General features: G+C 36.1%; 1 protein-coding gene across 1 annotated transcript in view; it reads left to right on the forward strand.

The window, feature by feature from the left end:
• Positions 1-20,806, forward strand: part of LOC121386375 (serine/threonine-protein kinase ATR-like) — a 73,975-nt gene that overhangs the window by 51,708 nt on the left and 1,461 nt on the right. Inside the window, exons 41-60 of the mRNA XM_041517260.1 lie at positions 395-536; positions 932-1,065; positions 1,700-1,799; positions 2,433-2,555; positions 3,448-3,635; positions 4,160-4,358; positions 5,483-5,593; positions 6,294-6,362; positions 6,858-6,910; positions 7,251-7,397; positions 8,200-8,329; positions 9,271-9,360; positions 10,085-10,192; positions 13,686-13,843; positions 14,231-14,326; positions 15,016-15,169; positions 16,250-16,315; positions 17,364-17,449; positions 19,398-19,500; positions 19,648-19,761. Of these exons, the coding sequence (XP_041373194.1) occupies positions 395-536; positions 932-1,065; positions 1,700-1,799; positions 2,433-2,555; positions 3,448-3,635; positions 4,160-4,358; positions 5,483-5,593; positions 6,294-6,362; positions 6,858-6,910; positions 7,251-7,397; positions 8,200-8,329; positions 9,271-9,360; positions 10,085-10,192; positions 13,686-13,843; positions 14,231-14,326; positions 15,016-15,169; positions 16,250-16,315; positions 17,364-17,449; positions 19,398-19,500; positions 19,648-19,761 (2,371 nt within the window). The remainder of the gene's footprint in view (positions 1-394; positions 537-931; positions 1,066-1,699; positions 1,800-2,432; positions 2,556-3,447; positions 3,636-4,159; positions 4,359-5,482; positions 5,594-6,293; positions 6,363-6,857; positions 6,911-7,250; positions 7,398-8,199; positions 8,330-9,270; positions 9,361-10,084; positions 10,193-13,685; positions 13,844-14,230; positions 14,327-15,015; positions 15,170-16,249; positions 16,316-17,363; positions 17,450-19,397; positions 19,501-19,647; positions 19,762-20,806) is intronic.

The following is a 20,806-nucleotide window of genomic DNA, read 5'->3' on the forward strand; positions in this document are numbered from 1 at the left end:
AAGAAAATGGATTAGTATGTCTTGTGTACTTCATGATTCACATGGGGCAGGATGTAGCCCAGTGGTCAAGCGTTCCCTTGATGTGTGGTCGGTTTGGGATCGATCCCCGTCAGTGGGCCCATTGGGCTATTTCTCACTCCAGCTAGTGCACCACGAGTGGTATATCAAAGGCCATGATATGTATTATCAAAGGTGCATATAAAAGATCCCTTGCTGCTAATCGAAAAGAGTAGCCCATGAAGTGGCGACACTGGGTTTCCTCTTTATATATCTGTGTGGTCCTTAACCATATGTCTGATGCCATATAACCATAATTAAAATGTGTTGAGTGCGTCATTAAATAAAACATTTCCTTCCTTCCTTCCTTCATGGTTCACAAAACTATTTTTCCTAGACTACACATGCTGAACGATATAGAAGAAGCTCTGCGAGTACTGGCCGACTTCCCATCACGGTCCAGTGACAGCGAGCCCATCACCAGGATCCCGCCAATCGGTCTGCTCTCTCAGTGGCGGTCCGGACTGCAGATGGCTCAGGTTGGTGGATATCTTGATCAAGCTTCATTTATTAGCTAATAATAAAATTTCTGTTACATTCATTACAATTGAATGCCATCCCATTGGTCCAGCCATAGCAACGCAAGTTTGTTCATTTAAGAATTGACCGCAATTATTTTTTGGTTCATGCAAGTATGAACCGAAAAAACGATGTGCACACTGTATGACTACGCCATATAACCGTAAATAAAATATGTTGAGTGCATCGTTAAATTAAACATTTCCTTCCTTAATATTTTATTTTCAATTATTTTTTGGCAGCTTAAACATTAACCCTCAATAAGACAAAGTACCAAATGGATTCTGTTTTGTGACATTGATTGAGTCTGTTTTGTGACATTGATTGAGTCTGTATTTTGTTGTGTTTGTGACAGTCATCATTTCGAACCCAAGAACCGATCCTGACACTGCGCCGCACGCTGCTGTCTCTGACTAACACCAGCGAGGACGAGATGCTCAACATGCAGGTCGGCAAGTGGTGGCTGTGGAGTGCCAAGGTGGCCAGGAAGTAAGATGTAGTGTCTGTTGGTTTATTTCATTTCATCCTAACATCCAGCTACGGTCCAAACACGCACACTTTACCTACATGGGCTGTGTTTCTTTGATAGAAGTTAATGGTTAATAGTTGTCATGTCATATTATATACTCGGTATTTCAGCCATTGTGTTTAAAGGACTGTTGTGGTTTTTCTCTGAAGAAGAAAAGTTCAAATGTTTTGTTACAAGAATATCAATTGATCGAATTTTACAGTGTGTGAAAAAAACAACAACAACATGTAATTGCAATGTTTTTAAAATACTAATAAAACAATATCTGGCTTTAGTTTTCTCGGAAAACTCATAAATATGCAAATCACAGAAAACCTTTTGGCAATTTGCATATTCATGGCATCACGGAAATATTTTGTTTGCCATGAAATATAATGACATATATCTGATGTCATTTGTATTTGAAAAATGTTAACATTGGTTATCCCAACTAACATCACTAGCAATAAAAATTGTTTAAAAAAAAAAAATAGTTTTTACTTTATTATTTATTTACTTTATTATTTCTCAACTGCAAATTGGATATTGGATAAAGGAGAAATTAAACCTTGTTTAAATACAAAACTGTATTCTTCTTGTTGTTTTTTTTCTCAGAGCTCGTTACTTGCAGACTGTAAATGGCTGTCTCCTGCAAGCCAGTGCCTACAACCTGCCCGAATTCTCTTTAGAAAAGGCCAAGTGGCTATGGGAAAAGGTGAAACTTTAGCAGATTTATATCTGGTACAGTACCGTAAATATTTAGAATCAATTGATTAAATTTTCACAGAATCATGCTCTGAGATGAGTGGGTGTTGTAATGATATTTATTTATATAAAAAAGGTTGATTAAAAATATTTTCCTACACTGAAGTAATATTTATTTGAGATTTCAGTAAAAATTCTTCATGCAGTTTAGTCTACAGTGAAACTCCTCTTCCAGACATGCTCAGGACCAAGTAAAAAGTCCAGTTTTAAGAGGTATCTGGTTTACAGAGGTTTTCTTCTGTACAGATATTTAAAAAGGTATCATAAAAAACGTCCTGTTATGAGGGAATTCTGGTTTTGAGAGGTTTGTCTGTATACAGTCATGTTCTTCAACCTGACCTAATTGTTGTTGTCTATTATGACATAATGAATGACATTTTTTTATTAATTTGTTTTATAGTTGTAAAACTTACTTGATCCTTGTTTATCTGAAAAAAAATCCAAAAGAAAATCCCTTTGTGTTAAGTATTTATTTTGAGATTGAATTCAAAGGAGATAAACGAAAGGGGGCAGTTGGATAAAAAAAAAAGTAACATAAAAAAAGAGTATTTGTTTTCCCACCAATGTATGATTTTGTTTTCAGGGAGAGAATGATGCAGCCCTGTCCTGTCTGGAGAAGAGTATAGCTGAACACTTCAGTGACGTCACGCAACTCAAACTGGACCACAGCGACGACGGCATCATGAGGAGACGCATTTACGCTCAGGTTTTAATTTATCTAGATACTTACAGAGCAGGCAGTCTTCCACAAATTTCCAGGGATGTGAGAGCTACGCGTAAATGCGCTTTTCCATTTCATCTAAAAAAACCCCAAAACATGATGTTCAATACTGTTGACCACACAAGGTTCATTTGCATGTTTTCACGGTTTCAAGTTTATGATGTGTGCCTTATATTATAAGTTATAATCAGTTTAGATTTGTTAGCATTGAATGCAATTTTTGACAGTTCCAGTGGTTGCAAACAACAATTTTCCTTCAGGGGGCCTTGAGCGGCTCCTGGACCCCGACCGCAGTAAGCTTTTTTGTTCCAGCCCCTCTCAAATCCCTGAATTTTCTAGGTTTGTTTTATAAGGTTGTGTTGTGGTTGTTTGGGAGAAGTAACCCTCATGATTATCTTCTACTGGTGCCACTGGGTGAATGACTTGCTTGTTACTTTATAAACAAACATACAAAATCTTTGTCACTTAATTATTGAGAGAGTGCAGGATGTAGCTCACTTGTAGAGCAATCAGCTGAAGTGTGATGGGTCATATGATTGATTGCCCTTTGTGCATTAAGGTTTTTTTCCCATGACTGGTCTGTGGCGTATACTCTTGTCTATTGGAAAGTATATATAAAATAACCCTTACTGGTTTTTATGGTAAGAGTTGCAGCAAGTTCTCTCTCTTTCTCTCCTCTCCTCTCGTCTCGTCTCTTCTCGTCTCTTCTCTTCTCTTCTCTTCTCTTCTCTTCTCTTCTCTTCTCTTCTCTTCTCTTCTCTCTCCCTCCCTCCCAAAAATACAATAATCATATTATTTTAAAAACCAATTAACCACAATCTAAATTCTTCTGGGGTATCAGTAAACAACTATTCCTTTCTTTTCTTTGATTCATCAGACACTGTTGCTGTGCGGTCGGTACAGCGAGGAGACGTCGAGCATGCAGAGTAACTCGATTGTGAAGCTGTACAAGGACGTGATCGATATCCACCCCGAGTGGGAGGACGGACACTTCTACCTGGCCAAGTACTATGACAAGATCATGACAACTATCATCGACGACAAAGACCGGCCGGAGAAACAGGGGTACAATTCTTAGAATACGAGCCAGACTGAATCATTGAGAGAGAGAGAGCGGGAGAGAACGAGGAAGGAAGGAAGGAAGGAGTTAGAAAGTGGTTACCTGGATTAGTTTTCGTATAACCCATGAATGGTTAATGCAGATTTTAAATTCTGAGAGATCTGTATTACTTATTATCCACGTTCAACATAACCAAGTTAATAAAAGCCATACGAAGCACATGTGTAATAACAAGTGTAATGATGTAATTTTAACATGATGTTGCTTCCCTAGTCTTAGCTCCGACTACATGTCTAAGAAGCAACAGTATAACATGACGTTCCTTCTTCAGTCCTAGTTAAGATTGTGCATTTTAAATATGACATTGTTTCTTCAACTTGAAGCATTTTGAGACAGCTCTTGTTATTAATAAAAAAAAAAAAGAATAATAATAAAGAAATAATTGCTCGGGCAATACAAGAATCCTGAAAGACATTTCGTAAAATCTCTGCAACACACATAATAATCTTTATATGTTTGTGTTTATTAGGGAATTCATCATCTACGTGGTGAAGTATTTCGGCCAGTCTCTTCAGTACGGGAATCAGTACATCTACCAGTCGATGCCGCGCCTCCTCAGTCTGTGGCTCGACTACGGGACGGCAGTTGTCGAATCGGAGAAGAAAGAACAGAAAAAGAATTCTCAGAAAGTCCAAGCGCAGAAGGCCATCTTGATGAGAATTAACAAGGTGAATTTAACTCTTTACAACTGATTTGATTACTGTTATCCATCTTCCAGACTAAATTTGGATTGGGTTGGGATCCAGCTTGGTCAAATTTTATTGCATAGAGATTGCTATCATCAGACAGAATTCAGGGCCTGGATGTATAGGAACATAAAAATAATTCTCAGAAGGCTATCTTGATGAGAATTCAGGGCCCTGTTGTACAAAGCATATTTAAATTAACCCTGGGCTAGTCTTAATATTTTCCTTTTAATTATTTTTGCACAAATACAAAATAAACTTTAAATTTGATTGGTTGTTATAAATTTAGATTCAAGATTGTTTTTAGTAATTATTTGTATTGATTCAATCCTTGATTTTGAAAATGTCTGTTGACCACTGGTTACATTAATGTTTGTACAATTGGCCCCAGGTCCTTGAGACCTGTCCTACAGTACCCCTTTGATCCGAGGATATTGGATGTACTGCAATGATTAGAGGTCGGTAATATAGATCTAGCTCAGTCAGTAGAGGTGCTTTGGTCGTAGGATCGAATCCCCTCAGTGAACTACTGTTTCCAATATTTCACTGTTTTCATTATTCACCTTTTTTATTATTTCACTTTTTCTGGTTATCTTACTAGTTTTTAAAAATATTTTATCAACAGCTTGCAGCAGTTCTCTGTGTTTTATTGTTTCACTGTATTTTATTTTATTTCAGTTTTTTATTTATTCAATTTTTTTAGTGGTTCAGGTTTTTCTTTTTCTTCCCTGTTTTTTTTCCCATCATTTCGCTGTGTTCCATCATTTCACTGTATCTCACCACTGTACTGTGTGTTTAAGGTGATTGCGACACTGAGTCAGTCGCTGGCCGAGTACCAGTTCTTCACCACTTCACTGTTTCATCATTTCACTGTTTCATCATTTTACTGTGTGTCATTATTTCACTGTGTTTCATCATTTCACTGCTTTCCATTATTTCACTCTATCTCACCGCTATACTGTGTTTCAGGTGATTGCCACACTGAGTCAGTCGCTGGCTGAGTATCAGTTCTTCACCACTTCACTGTTTCATCATTTCACTGTGTTCCATCATTTCACTGTGTTCCATCATTTCACTGTATCTCTCCACTGTACTGTGTGTTTCAGGTGATTGCGACACTGAGTCAGTCGCTGGCTGAGTATCAGTTCTTCACCGCTTTCCCGCAACTCATCTCCCGCATCTGTCACGCACAGCCGGACGTCTTCCAGCAGCTGCAGGTAATGAAATTATTACTCATATTGATCTCAGATGTGAAGACTCTAAACCATTGTTTACAGATTACTGTACTTTCTCTCTCTCGTATCTTATCACACAGACTTACATGCAAATTCTAAATCATTACTCATGTCGTTTTCAGATGTCTGTACTTTCTCTCTCGCATCTTACATGCAATAACGATGTTTGTTAGGTACCAAACAGCCTTAGTTTAAAATATGTTGAGGTCGGATGTGTTTTAATAGCTTCAGGTGACAGTTCATTACTCGTAATGTACTAATTCCAGAATTTAGTTTTCACTTTTTATTATGGTACCCATTTTCTAACATGTCTTCTTATAAAGTTTTTGGTGCAGCTTTATTCCATGATGCAGTTATAATTGTGACATGCTACATTTCAGAAGCAAATAATACAAACTAAAACTGAGTTACTGGTATATGTTTAAGAGGGCGTGGGGTGAGGGGAATGTTGAATTTTATTTGTGACAGTTTTGGGACATACAAAACATGGAGCCCCTACTAAACTGCCAGTTATTTATTACATAAAGAACAACTACATGTATAAACAAAAAAATTTAAAATCTTTTTATGTTGATGATAAAGATTATTGTTATTGTGGTTGTTGTTATTATTATTATTATTATTATTATTTTGTTGTCAAATAAATAGTAAGGTACTAACTGTAAGATTAACATTATTTCAGAATTTGATTGCTAAAATCTTGGTTCTGTTTCCGCAACAAGCCATGTGGATGTTGATGGCTGTTTCTAAGGTAAAAGTTACCATGGTGATGGTTTTGTTATGTAAATGATCAGTTTGTAAAATAATGTATCGGTTTATGTGCTTCATCCATGATGATAATAAATGAATGTCTTGACGACACCCCAGCACAAAAATACACATCGGCTATTGGGGTCAAATAAAGGTAAGTATAAAAATATGATTATTGACATTAAAAATAAACAATTATATAACTATGTAAAAACAAGTGTATTTAAATATTTGTATTCATATTTGTCATTTGTGTCATTACATCTGTTCATAGAAGTTTCTGTTGATAGCTGATTTTAAAAAAATGTTGTGATGTGTACTATATTGGGGCCTAATTCACAAAGGTCTCTTAGGCTCTGTTAGACAACAAAGCATCCTCTATGCAAGTCTTTTAGCATTGCACTGCAAGATGCAAAGTTGCGAGAGTTTTATGAATTAGGCCCCTGTGTAACATAAGAATATAACAGTAAATTTAATTATAATATGTTTATTTCAGTCGTCTTACTCCATGAGGGTGAAGCGATGTCAAGAAATATTTGCCACTGCTAAGTATGTTTAATTTTTCCCATTCCAAAATCTTGATATTTTTTGTTTTGTCTTGTAAAAGTAAAATTGAAACTATCTGTTCTAACTTTCTCTCCAAATTATTGCAGAATAGTGAAACCCTAAAAACTGGACATTTTTCACAGTTTCTTATAAATATTGGTACACAACATGCCTCTAAACTGAATAATCCTTTAAAACAGGACTTTTTACTTGCTCCTCTGTGTGTCCGGTTTAGAGGTGTTTCACTGTATAATTGTTATGGCATACCAGTGTTACTTATTCACCAGTATTTAAACTACTATATAGTGATTAAGCTATACACAGTACATGCTGTTGTTACTAGGTTACTGAATCCCGAGTTACACAAGTTCATACAAGATGCGACAAAGCTGACCGAGAGACTGCTGGAATTGTGTGAGAAGAAAAGTGAAACGCCCACACTGAGTGTGAGCCAGCACTTTAAGCCTCTGAGACGACTGCTCGAAGACAGGTACTGTGACGTTCATGAATTTTAAACAGAACACTGAGTACTCTAAAATAGTACAAATCTTTAGCATTATTTGTGGGCTATTCAAATACTACGTAATGCTCCAGGGTGTGGGTGAGTGTAGGTTCCAATGTTGTGTAGCATTACAGGGGTGGATGGGTGTATTGAACAGCATTATGTAACACTTATTTGTAAATTACTAAAATATTTTGTTGGTTTTTGTTTTGCCTGAAACACAGAGTAAACTCACAGGTTTCGGAATATATAACTTCACAGACTTCTCTTTCACCAACCATTAAACACCCACCATCAATAGACAGCCAATGTTGTTGAGTTGTGGGCATAAAAATAAATGAAATACATTTTTGTCCTTTGAAATATATGAATTTCTATTATATGTTTTTAGTTGATATTTAGTTTTTAAGCTGAATGTTTAGTTTAATATGTTTAAAAAAAACAAAGAAACTGACAGTCAAACCTAGGTTAAACAACTACCAAAGGGAGTAAATAAAAGTGGTCTTTTAAGACAGGCAGCTGCTTAATACAGGTCAGTTTTAACTTTATACTATAATAGATGATTTTTGAAGTGTAAATATGTTTTGCTTACGACATGTCAGTGTATACTATATTAGATGATTTGAGAGAATAAACATGTGGCCTCTTAACACAGGTGGCTGCTTACTACAGGTCAGTTTATACTACATTAGATGATTTGGGTGGTTTAACTTTAACACACACGGCAGCTAGAGCAGCTTTGACTAAATTTCTCCGATGTTTTTAACAAATGATTGTTTGTTATTTTTAGCAATTTCAGTTCGATCCTGCTTCCTCTCCAGTCGGCCATGACAGTTACGTTGCCGACATTCCAGGGTGCTAAGTCGCACAGCTCTGCGTTCTCTGACAACCAGGTGTTCATCTGTGGCTTCGAGGACATGGTTAGTGGATCATTGAAAAACATTCACACAATACACATTCCAGATGTAGCTCATTGGTATAGATCACGTATCTAAGGTGTGTTGATTCATAGGATTAATTATCCTTGATGGACGTGTTAGGTTTTTTTTCCCCTACCCCACTGCAATTATTATTTTGAAGGCTGTGGTATATACTGTTCTGTCTGTGGATGAGTGCATATATAAAAATATTCCTTGCTAATCAGTAGGAGTAATAGTTTTTGGTGGTAAGTTTCCTGTATATCTAGATTCTGTCAAAATAACTAAATAGACCCTATTGATCTAGAACAGGGGCAGGTCATAGCCTGATGTGCAGTCAGTCTAGAATCGATCCCCATCAGTGGGTTTATTTGCCAGTGTACCTCAACTGACATATATCAAAGGCTATGGTATGTATTGTCCTGTCTGTGGGATGGTGAATATAAAAGATCCCTTGCTACTAATGGAAAAATATTGATGGTTTCCTCTGTATGTCAAAATTACCAATGATTATTAGCTGATGATTAATAAATCAATGTGCTATAGAACATAGCCGAGTTGTATGCTCACTTGATGCACCATTGATCTAGAATTGCTCCCCATTCCAGCCAGTGCTCCACAACTGGTATAATAAAGACATTTATATGTTTTGTCCTGTCTGTGGGATAGTGCATATAAAAACCCTTGTTGCTAACTGAAAAGAGTCTCCCGTGACATGGCAGCTGCAGGTTTCCTCTCTCATTATCTGTGTGATCCTTAATCATATACCCAATGTCATATGTCCGTAAATACAAATATGTCGTTACATAAAACATTTCTTCCTTCTTCCAAATAAACAACATGTCAATATCATCCTGTACAAAAGGCTAGGACTATCTACATTACATAAATATTCCATACCATTACCATTACCTTTTAAGTTCTGTTTTAAAATATTTTTGTAGATTGAGGTTCTGCCGTCTTTACAAAAGCCGAAGAAGATCACAATGATTGGCAGTGATGGGAAGAAGTACGTCATGATGTGTAAACCAAAGGTATGTCCTTACTGCAGCGCTATGTGTGGTACATTAATTTGGTACTAGTGGGTTACTATGCAATACGAAGTTATTGTTTGTATTATGTTATAGTGTGATACAGTAAAACGTCTCAAAACCGGACCTGCTGTAAACCAGAATTCCCTCAAATCCGGACATTTTTCATGGTCCATTTTTAATAATCAATATAGAACTTAACCTCTCTAAACTGGATACCTCTTAAAACCAGACATTTTACTTGGTCCTGTGGGTGTCCAGTTTAGAGGGTTTCACTGTATCTGCATCAGTGTTTATTAGTAGATGGCAGATATCAAGTTTTGGCAGCTGCTTCTACCGCCACAGCCACCTACCTTTCATGCTTACAGTTATGCATCTTACTGTACTTAGTAGATATACAGCAGCTACTTTTCTCAAATTAGTAACAGCATTATCAGATAATAAATCCTAATATGTATCTCTTACTTTTTGTCTGGTACAGTGAAACCCCTCTGAACTGGACACGCATGGGACCAAGTAAAATGTCTGGTTATAAGAGGTGTGCAGTTTAGAGAGGTTAAGTTCTGTATTGATTATTAAAAATGGACCCGTGAAAAATGTCCGGATTTGAGGGAATTCCGGTTTACAGAGGGTCCGGTTTTGAGAGATATCACTGTTTATTATTCTGTTGTAATTTTCTAAAACAAATTGGTTGCTTTTTTTATTATCTGATTTGTTTTTTTTCCAGGATGACCTGCGTAAGGATTGTCGTCTGATGGAGTTTAATGGCATCGTCAACAGGTTTCTACACAAGGACGCTGAATCTCGCCACAGACAGCTCCACATCAGAACCTACGTGAGATTAGAATAAATACGACAAAATCTGGGGTGGGACGTAGTCCAGTGGTAAAGCGCTTGCTCGATGTGCGGTCGGTGTGTGATTGAACCACGTCAGTGGGCCCATTGGGCCATTTCTTGTTCCAGCCAGTTCACCACAACTGGTATATCAAAGGCCATGGTATGTACTACCCTGTCAATGGGATGGTGCATATAAAAGATCTCTAGCTGCTAATCGAAAAGAGTAGCCCATGAAGTGGCGACAGTGGGTTTCCTCTCTTAATATTTGTGTAGTCCTTAACCATATGTCTGACGCCATATAACAGTAAATAAAATGTATTGAGTGCGTCGTTAAATAAACCATTTCTTTCTTTTGTTAAAAATCTTGATACAAGCACAGAATATAGATGGTACTCTATGCACAGTACTAAAGAAAATATATATCATATTAAAATATAGAATATATATATATATATATATATATATATATATATATATTTTAATGTTTTAAACATTGTGTATAGTCTGTAGCAAGTTTGATTTTTAAAGTAAATTGTTGGGGTTTTTTTTACTTATAGCTTTATCATATACTGTTACTGATCAAGTTTATTTTATTTCATTTCAACTTATTTTCGTGCTTATGTCCAATTTAGGTTCAAGCATGCTATCCTAGGCACACACCTCACCTCTATCCAGGACAGTGGGTTAGTTGTTAGTGAGAGATAAGAGGGTGTAGTGGTCTTGCACCTACCCATTGAGTCGTTTAAAACTTTCTCTGGGTGGGAGCCAGTACTGGACTGCGAACCCTGTACCTACCAGCCTTATGTCCATTGGCGTAACCATGATACCACCGAGGCGGGTGATCAAGTTTAACTTTCATGGCGATTTACCCATTTTTGACAGAGTTATGGCCCTTGAACTTATGAAATAAAAAACATTGTTGGGCCCAATAGGGACATGTATTGCTTAGCAGTACTCTCAGAATGCTTATGACAGACTGAGTTATTTGAAATATTCATGTGTTATTCTGACAGACTGAGTTATTTAAAATATTCATGAGTTATTCTGACAGACCCAAGTTATTTGAAATATTCATGTGTTATTCTGACAGACAGTTATTTTTTATTTTAAAATATTCATGTGTTATTCTGACAGACTGAGTTATTTGAAATATGCATGTGTTATTCTGACAGACCAGGTTATTTAAAATATTCATGTGTTATTCTGACAGACGAGATATTTGAAATATCCATGTGTTATTCTGACAGACCAGGACCCATATTCACAAAAAAGTGTAAATTTACGTCTACGACTAGCACTTACGTGTGCCGTAGATTTACGTTATTCTCAAAGATGGTCGTAAATGTAAACGTAACTTAGTTGGACGTAAATCTACGATTTAACATTCTCACTGGAGTAATTAATAAAAACACATTAGAAACGATGGCTACCGGGTAAATAACAAATGCGCAAAATGCAATTTTGTTTGTCGTCTGCTAACAATAACATTGCGAACAGTGAACCATGGCATTTTGGTATTGGTAGGGATCTGCGTTTTGGTACGAACTTGAGGACATTTCTTAAAAAGGAAAAGATAACTCAGGAGAAATTGGCCAAGTCGAAAACATCCGTTCGATCATGAACAAAAATATGTTCAATCCGTGGGCGTTCGCCATAGCAAACTGCTTCATTTATTGGAAATGCTGCTAGTTTCCGTAAATAATAGTAAATAACGGCGATGGTGCTTGATTTATTATATGTACACAACTTACGTGCAGTGTTAGTTGCAACCTGAGGCACTCTTATATTTACGTCCAACTTTACACGTAACTTATGTTTTCGTTGTTTCGTGAATAGCTCTTCAGTTGTAGATTTACGTTTACGTGTAAAACTAGGTTTACGATATTTTGTGAATATGGGTCCAGGTTATTTAAAATATTCATGTGTTATTCTGACAGACTGAGTTATTTGAAATATTCCTGTGTTATTCTGACAGATCAAGTTATTTAAAATATTCATGTTATTCTGACAGAGTTAGTAGAAATATTCATGTGTTATTCTGACACAGTTATGTGTTATTCTGACAGACCATGTTTTTAAAAATATTCATGTGTTATTCTGACAGACCAAGTTATTTAAAATATTCATGTGTTATTCTGACAGACTGGGTTATTTGAAATATTCATGTGTTATTCTGACAGTTGAAATATTCATGTGTTATTCTGACAGACCCAAGTTATTTGAAATCTTCATGTGTTATTCTGACAGACCAAGTTATTTGAAATATGCATGTGTTATTCTGACAGATCAAGTTATTTGAAATATTCATGTGTTATTCTGACAGACCCAAGTTATTTGAAATATTCATGTGTTATTCTGACAGACCGAGTTATTTAAAATATTCATGTGTTATTCTGACAGACTGAGTTATTTGAAATATTCATGTGTTATTCTGACAGACTGAGTTATTTGAATATTCATGTGTTATTCTGACAGACTGAGTTATTTAAAATATTCATGTGTTATTCTGACAGACCCAAGTTATTTGAAATATTCATGTGTTATTCTGACAGACTGAGTTATTTGAAATCTTCATGTGTTATTCTGACAGACCAAGTTATTTGAAATATGTGTTATTCTGACAGATCAAGTTGTTTGAAATATTCATGTTATTCTGACAGTAGAAATATTCATGTGTTATTCTGACACAGTTATTCTGAAATATTCCTGTTATTCTGACAGACAGTTATTCTGAAATATTCCTGTGTTATTCTGACAGACCAGGTTATTTAAAATATTCCTGTGTTATTCTGACAGACCAAGTTATTTGAAATATTCCTGTGTATTCTGACAGATCAAGTTATTTAAAATATTCATGTTATTCTGACAGAGTTAGTAGAAATATTCATGTGTTATTCTGACACAGTTATTCTGAAATATTCCTGTGTTATTCTGACATACCAGGTTATTTAAAATATTCCTGTGTTATTCTGACAGACTGAGTTATTTGAAATATTCCTGTGTTATTCTGACAAACTGAGTTATTTGAAATATCCATGTGTTATTCTGACAGATCAAGTTATTTGAAATATTCATGTGTTATTCTGACAGACCAAGTTATTTGAAATATTCTTGTGTTATTCTGACAGACCCAAGTTATTTGAAATATTCATGTGTTATTCTGACAGATCAAGTTATTTGAAATCTTCATGATATTCTGACAGAGTTAGTAGAAATATTCATGTGTTATTCTGAACAGTTATTCTGAAATATTCCTGTTTTATTCTGACACAGTTATTCTGAAATATTCCTGTGTTATTCTGACAGACAGTTATTCTGAAATCTTCCTGTGTTATTCTGACAGACTGTTATTCTGAAATATTCCTGTGTTATTCCGACAGACGATTATTCTGAAATCTTCCTGTCTTATTCCGACAGATGGTTATTCTGAAATATTCCTGTGTTATTCTGACAGACAGTTATTCTGAAATATTCCTGTGTTATTCTGACAGACGGTGATCCCTCTGAACGAGGAGTGTGGCCTACTGGAGTGGGTGAACAACACACATGGTCTGCGCCACATCGTGATGAAGCTCTACAAGGAGAAGGGGCTCTACACCACGGGCAAGGAACTGCAGACCATGCAGCCATCACTACACGCACCTCTTGAGTGAGTTGTCTTGTTTGGCCGGGGTGGTGGGGGGTGTATATATGAAATATCATAAAACTTTTATCTTACAATTAGTTACACAATCATGTTATAATTTTATTATTATTGTACATTGTAAGACGATGATTCAAGGCACCCCAACCTTGACATTGCCAGTGATCTGGGGTAATAAAATTAACTATTCGGCTCCAAGAAAAACTTGCAGTGCACAGCAGCATTTGTTTGAGCTACTGAGCATTCGAAGAAGAAGAATTTGTAGTCTCTTGGCTTGAGACTTTGTTCTAGTCGTCGTTTGTATTCCTCTATAATTATAGTAGTATTGATTTTGCACAATCTAGATAGCAAACTTAAATAATTGACTATCTGTTTTTTCTTCTTTTTTTTTAGTGTGAAAATGAAAATATTTCGAGAGAAGTTTTTGCCACGGCATCCGTCGGTGTTCAAAGAATGGTTCTTGCGAACATTCCCAGACCCAACATCGTGGTAAAGTTGTAACTTTGTCCCCTGGAATTATATAGTGATACCTGTCTGAACCAGATCATACCAGAGAGCTTTCATATATCCAATTTAGACAGGATCCGATGTTTAGAGGGCTGTTTTTTAGAATTTAGAATTTTCAAAACCATGAAACTTTGCCATTTTGACAGGATTCTAGTTTGTTCAATGTCCAGTTTGGCCAGGTTTCATGGTATATAGAACCAGCCAAATCGCTTCATTATATAACATGTCCTACAAGGCAAAACTTGTAGGTTTTCGTTTTCAACAAACATCAGTTGCATCCTGTCTTCACAGAATCAATAGGCAAAAACTGATAGCTTTAACAAATATTTTTTGTATTCAGGCTTCAAGGTACATGCTTATTTCAAATAAAGAAACTGATATAATATATAAATTAAGGACACAATATTTCACATGTGCTATTGTTCCGTTTGTGTGTCAGTTACACAAGTTTAAATTCATGCGAAGAATCAGTCTGTTACGTGATGAACTCCTTATGTTTTAAAAATCTTACGGTTTTTGGCCTTAAATTGAGGTGGGTGGGGGAATAGATCCCCAGGTTCCTACATGCTTGAGTGACTAGACACAATTAATTTTAAAATATTAAACATTCATGACTATTTACATCACTAAGAGATAAGTAGATTTTATAAATTCAGTTGTGTTTTTCTCAGGTACAATGCCCGACTGGCATATGCTCGTACCTGTGCCGTGGTGAGTGTTGTTGGATATATCCTCGGTCTGGGTGACAGACATGGAGAAAACATCCTCTTTGACTCGACAAATGGGGACTGCGTGCATGTTGATTTCAACTGTCTTTTCAACAAGGTACGTAGTAGTATTAACTTACATTTTCAACATAAAGTTTAATTGTTTTAATTGGAATGTTTTTTGTCAAGTCATAAATTTTATAAAATTCAAAATCTTCTTTAGATGTGAACCCAATATCTGCTAGCTTTAAATCCACTAAATCTACTACTCCACCGAGGTTGGTTTGAGAATAAAAAATGCTTCCTTTGGCACACACCTCAGCTATCTGGGCTATCTGTCCAGTATAGTGGTTAATGAGAGAGTGGTTTGGGTAATTGTGTTATACCTACCCTTTAAGAGAGGGTATGTGGATGTAAAATGAGCACCTATCAACCCTAAGACCTAACATTCTGATTATCTTAATATAAAAAAAACTTTCCACACCACGTCTGTGCTGACATATACTACAGACTGGCAGCAGAAGACATAGAACATGTGCTATATTTTGACAGCACCAGACTCGCCAGACCAAGATCCAGCTTTGTTGAATTGTTGGGCCTAGAATTAATGGCTTACTATGCTACTGAAGTTAGCCTTTACTCCACTGGTACATGTACCTATGAACTTACAGAGTTTCATTGGTAATGTTACCAACAAGCTATGACATCAGTCAACCTATAGATCTTATTACTTGTGAAATGAATAAATGAACTGAGTTACCTTCCTTTTTTCGTATGTGCTATCCTATCTATGGGATGGTGCATATAAAAGATCCCTTGCTGCTAATCATAAAAAAGATTAGTCCATGAAGTGGCGACAGCGGGTTTCCTCTCTCAATATCTGTGTGGTCCGTAACCATATGTCTGATGCCATATAACCGTAAATAATGTGTTGAGTGCGTCATTAAATAAAACATTTCCGTCCTTCCGGTTTCCTCCCTCAATATCTGTGTGGTCCTTAACCATATATCTGACGCCATATAACCATAAATAACATGTGTTGAGTGCGTCGTTAAATAAAACATTTCCTTCCTTCCTTCCTCCCTCAATATCTGTGTGGTCCTTAACCATATATCTGACGCCATATAACCATAAATAACATGTGTTGAGTGTGTTGTTAAATAAAACAGTTCCTTCCTTTTTTTCTTTGTGTAACCAGGGAGAAACGTTTGAATGGCCCGAGAGAGTTCCTTTCCGACTGACACACAACATGACTGGTGCACTGGTTAGTAACCGTCATATTTTAATATTTGTATTAGTGTTTTACTTGTAATTATCACAGCCATGGCAATAGTAGTTTGCTGAGCTAACATAGAGTGTCAGCATTAAATTTTTATATTTAAGTACCTGTGCTAATATTCCTTCACAATGCTATTCACGTGTGTTTTATCGACAGAAAGACAGAGTTGAACATATTGGGTTTTTTATTATCTGCATAGTTCAAGATAGACCGGGAAATAAAACCAGTATTACATTCACGTTACCAGCAAATGACGTAATTTTGGGAAGCGACATCATAACAAAATGAGACTTCCGCAGTTTTAGCTCTTTGTAATCGCGTACCAAACTGACATCATTTTGTCGTCTCCTTCTAGTTACGTTAGAAACGTTTTGACATGGTCCATGTTATGCATAAAAAATTAATATAAATAATACAGAAATTATTATGATTTTTTTATGATTCATGTATTATCCTCGCTCTCACTTGGACAATCCAAGAATCCTGGAGCCATATTGATGAAAAGGTTTAAAGTTACGTCTACGACTAGCACTTACGTCTGCCGTAGATTTATGTTTTTACATGCAAGAAGCACCTTATTCTCAAAGACGTAAATCTACTATTGTAACTCTCTCACTGGAGAAATTAAAAACAACATTAGAAACCATGACTACTGGATAAATAAGAAATATGCAAAATGTGGCCGAGTCGAAAACATCCGTTGATCACACAAAACAATATGTTCAATCTGTGGGCCATCACGAACAGTTATTGGAAATGCTACCATTTTCCGCAAATCATAGTAAATAATGGCGATCATGCTCGATATTTTATATATACATGACTTGCTCGTAGAGTTAGTTGTAACCGGAGGCACTCTTATATTTACGTCCAACTTTACACATAACTTACATTTTCATTGTTTCGTGAATAGCTCTTTAGTCGTAGATTTACGTTTACGTGTAAAACTAGACTTACGACGTTTTGTGAATATGGGTCCTGATATTTTTTTCGTAAAATCTATATGACACAAGCTTTCTATCCATATATTCAGGGTCCAATGGGATGTGAAGGTGTATTTCGGCGAGCCTGCGAGGTCACATTGCGTGTTATGAGAAATCAAATGGATCCTTTGATGAGGTAATGTCTCTGTGTGGTGGTATGAGTGAGAAGATAACTATGGTGTATTACACAGACTGTTAAAGGGACAGACCCTAGTTTTTAAACACTAAGACATATGTTTCACTATTAGAGCCGTTTATGATCACTGGAATGAAACATTGCTTATATTTTATTGTTTAGATTATCCATTTCTGTACATCCAAAGTGTTTCTGGTCATCCTGGTGTTTCTAATACCACAAAATGCACTTTTCATATTTTTTAAAACACACTTGCGTCTGAGAAATAACAATTTTGGAGTCAAGTTTTAGTCTGTGTTTAACAATATTTCACCGTTTCAACGTCACAGACTCTTGTTTCACTCTCTGTCCATTGTTGTTGATAAAAATAATTTAATTTATAATGACCTTAGCTAGATAAGAATATTATTAAAGTATAAAAGCTTTTACAGTCAGACATGTTGATGACACTGAACCAACAAGTAAGTCAAAATATTGTGGGCTGTCTTGATTACAGCAGTCAAGCTAATGATGTTTGTTGTCGTTTTACTTGTAAATCTGAACAGCTATTAACATATTCAAACTTGTATCATTACCCAAGGCAGAATCCAAAGGATATTTTGATAAAGGTCATTACAATGTGCTTCCCGTGAATCACTGTCAACTACTCCCCAGGACAACACATGTACCTGTTCCGTTTTTAAGAACACCTCCACTTCCAAAACAGGTTTAACAAATCTCATCTTTCACACATTCTGGACCGCAACTCTTAAAATCACATACATGTATTACACATTTATTATTTCATGCATGTACATGTATTACACATTTGTTATAACATACATGCATTACACATTTGTTATAACATACATGTATTACACATTTGTTATAACATACATGTATTACACATTTATTATTTCATGCATGTACATGTATTACACATTTGTTATAACATACATGTATTACACATTTGTTATAACATACATGTATTACACATTTATTATTTCATGCATGTACATGTATTACACATTTGTTATAACATACATGTATTACACATTTGTTATAACATACATGTATTACACATTTATTATTTCATGCATGTACATGTATTACACATTTGTTATAACATACATGTATTACACATTTATTATTTCATGCATGTACATGTATTACACATTTGTTATAACATACATGCATTACACATTTATTATAACATACATGTATTACACATTTGTTGTCACATACATGTATTACACATTTGTTGTCACATACATGTATTACACATTTGTTATTTCATGCATGTACATGTATTACACATTTGTTATAACATACATGCATTACACATTTGTTATAACATACATGTATTACACATTTGTTATAACATACATGTATTACACATTTGTTATAACATACATGTATTACACATTTGTTATAACATACATGTATTACACATTTGTTATTTCATGCATGTACATGTATTACACATTTGTTATAACATACATGCATTACACATTTGTTATAACATACATGTATTACACATTTGTTATAACATACATGTATTACACATTTGTTATAACATACATGTATTACACATTTGTTATAACATACATGTATTACACATTTATTATTTCATGCATGTACATATATTACACATTTGTTATACATGTATTACACATTTGTTGTACATATATTACACAGTTGTTATCACATACATGTATTACACATTTGTTATCACATACATGCATTACACATTTGTTATCACATACATGTATTACACATTTGTTATCACATACATGTATTACACATTTGTTATCACATACATGTATTACACATTTGTTATCACATGTATTACACATTTGCTATCACATACATGTATTTCACATTTGCTATCACATACATGTATTACACATTTGCTATCACATACATGTATTACCCATTTGTAATTACATGTATTTTTTTCTCTTGTCAGTGTGTTGAAGCCATTCATCTATGATCCGTTGGTGGAGTGGAGCAAGCCGCCGGCTGGGAAGAGATCAAACCCCACAGAATCGGGAGAAATTTCAAACGAACAGGTATACATCACCACACGACTGAATGTATCAAACTTACTTATATCATGTCTAAAATTTTATATAATTTTTGAATAACATTTTAAGCTTGAACACTTCTGCTTAGTCAGTTAATAATGCAGTGATAATACTTTGCATTATCTGTTGTAGGCGATGAATCATGTTCAGAACATAGAGCACCGGCTGAAGGGCATCTTGAAAAACAAAACAAAACCAAGGGGTCTTCCCTTGTCCATAGAGGGTCACTGTGACTACCTGATACAGGCAAGTATATACAGAACATAGAGTACCGGCTGAAGGGCATCTTGAAAAACAAAACCAAACCAAGGGGTCTTCCCTTGTCCATAGAGGGTCACTGTGACTACCTGATACAGGCAAGTATATACAGAACATAGAGTACCGGCTGAAGGGCATCTTGAAGAACAAAACCAAACCAGGGGTCTTCCCTTGTCCATAGAGGGTCACTGTGACTACCTGATACAGGCAAGTATACACACGGAACCACGTTGAGATACACTCCGGGTTCGACAAATCACCAGAAATCACAGAACCATGTTGAGACACACTCGGGGTTCGACAAATTACTAGACACACATGGAACCACATTGAGACACACTCAGGGTTCGACAAATCACCAGACACACACGGAACCATGTTGAGACACACTCCGGGTTCGACAAATCACCAGACACACACGGAACCATGTTGAGACACACTCCGGGTTCGACAAATCACCAGACACACACGGAACCATGTTGAGACACACTCCGGGTTCGACAAATCACCAGACACACACGGAACCATGTTGAGACACACTCCGGGTTCGACAAATCACCAGACACACACGGAACCATGTTGAGACACACTCCGGGTTCGACAAATCACCAGACACACACGGAACCACGTTGAGACACACTCAGGGTTCGACAAATCACCAGACACACACGGAACCACGTTGAGACACACTCGGGGTTCGACAAATCACCAGACACACACGGAACCACGTTGAGACACACTCCGGGTTCGACAAATCACCAGACACACACGGAACCATGTTGAGACACACTCCGGGTTCGACAAATCACCAGACACACACGGAACCACGTTGAGACACACTCAGGGTTCGACAAATCACCAGACACACACGGAACCACGTTGACACACTCGGGGTTCGACAAATCACCAGACACACACGGAACCACGTTGACACACTCAGGGTTCGACAAATCACCAGACACACACGGAACCACGTTGAGACACACTCGGGGTTCGACAAATCACCAGACATGAACAGAAGTTGATTATTTTT

The sequence above is a fragment of the Gigantopelta aegis genome, chromosome 2 (genome assembly GCF_016097555.1).
Source record: "Gigantopelta aegis isolate Gae_Host chromosome 2, Gae_host_genome, whole genome shotgun sequence".
In the NCBI taxonomy this organism is placed as follows: Eukaryota; Metazoa; Mollusca; class Gastropoda; order Neomphalida; family Peltospiridae; genus Gigantopelta; species Gigantopelta aegis.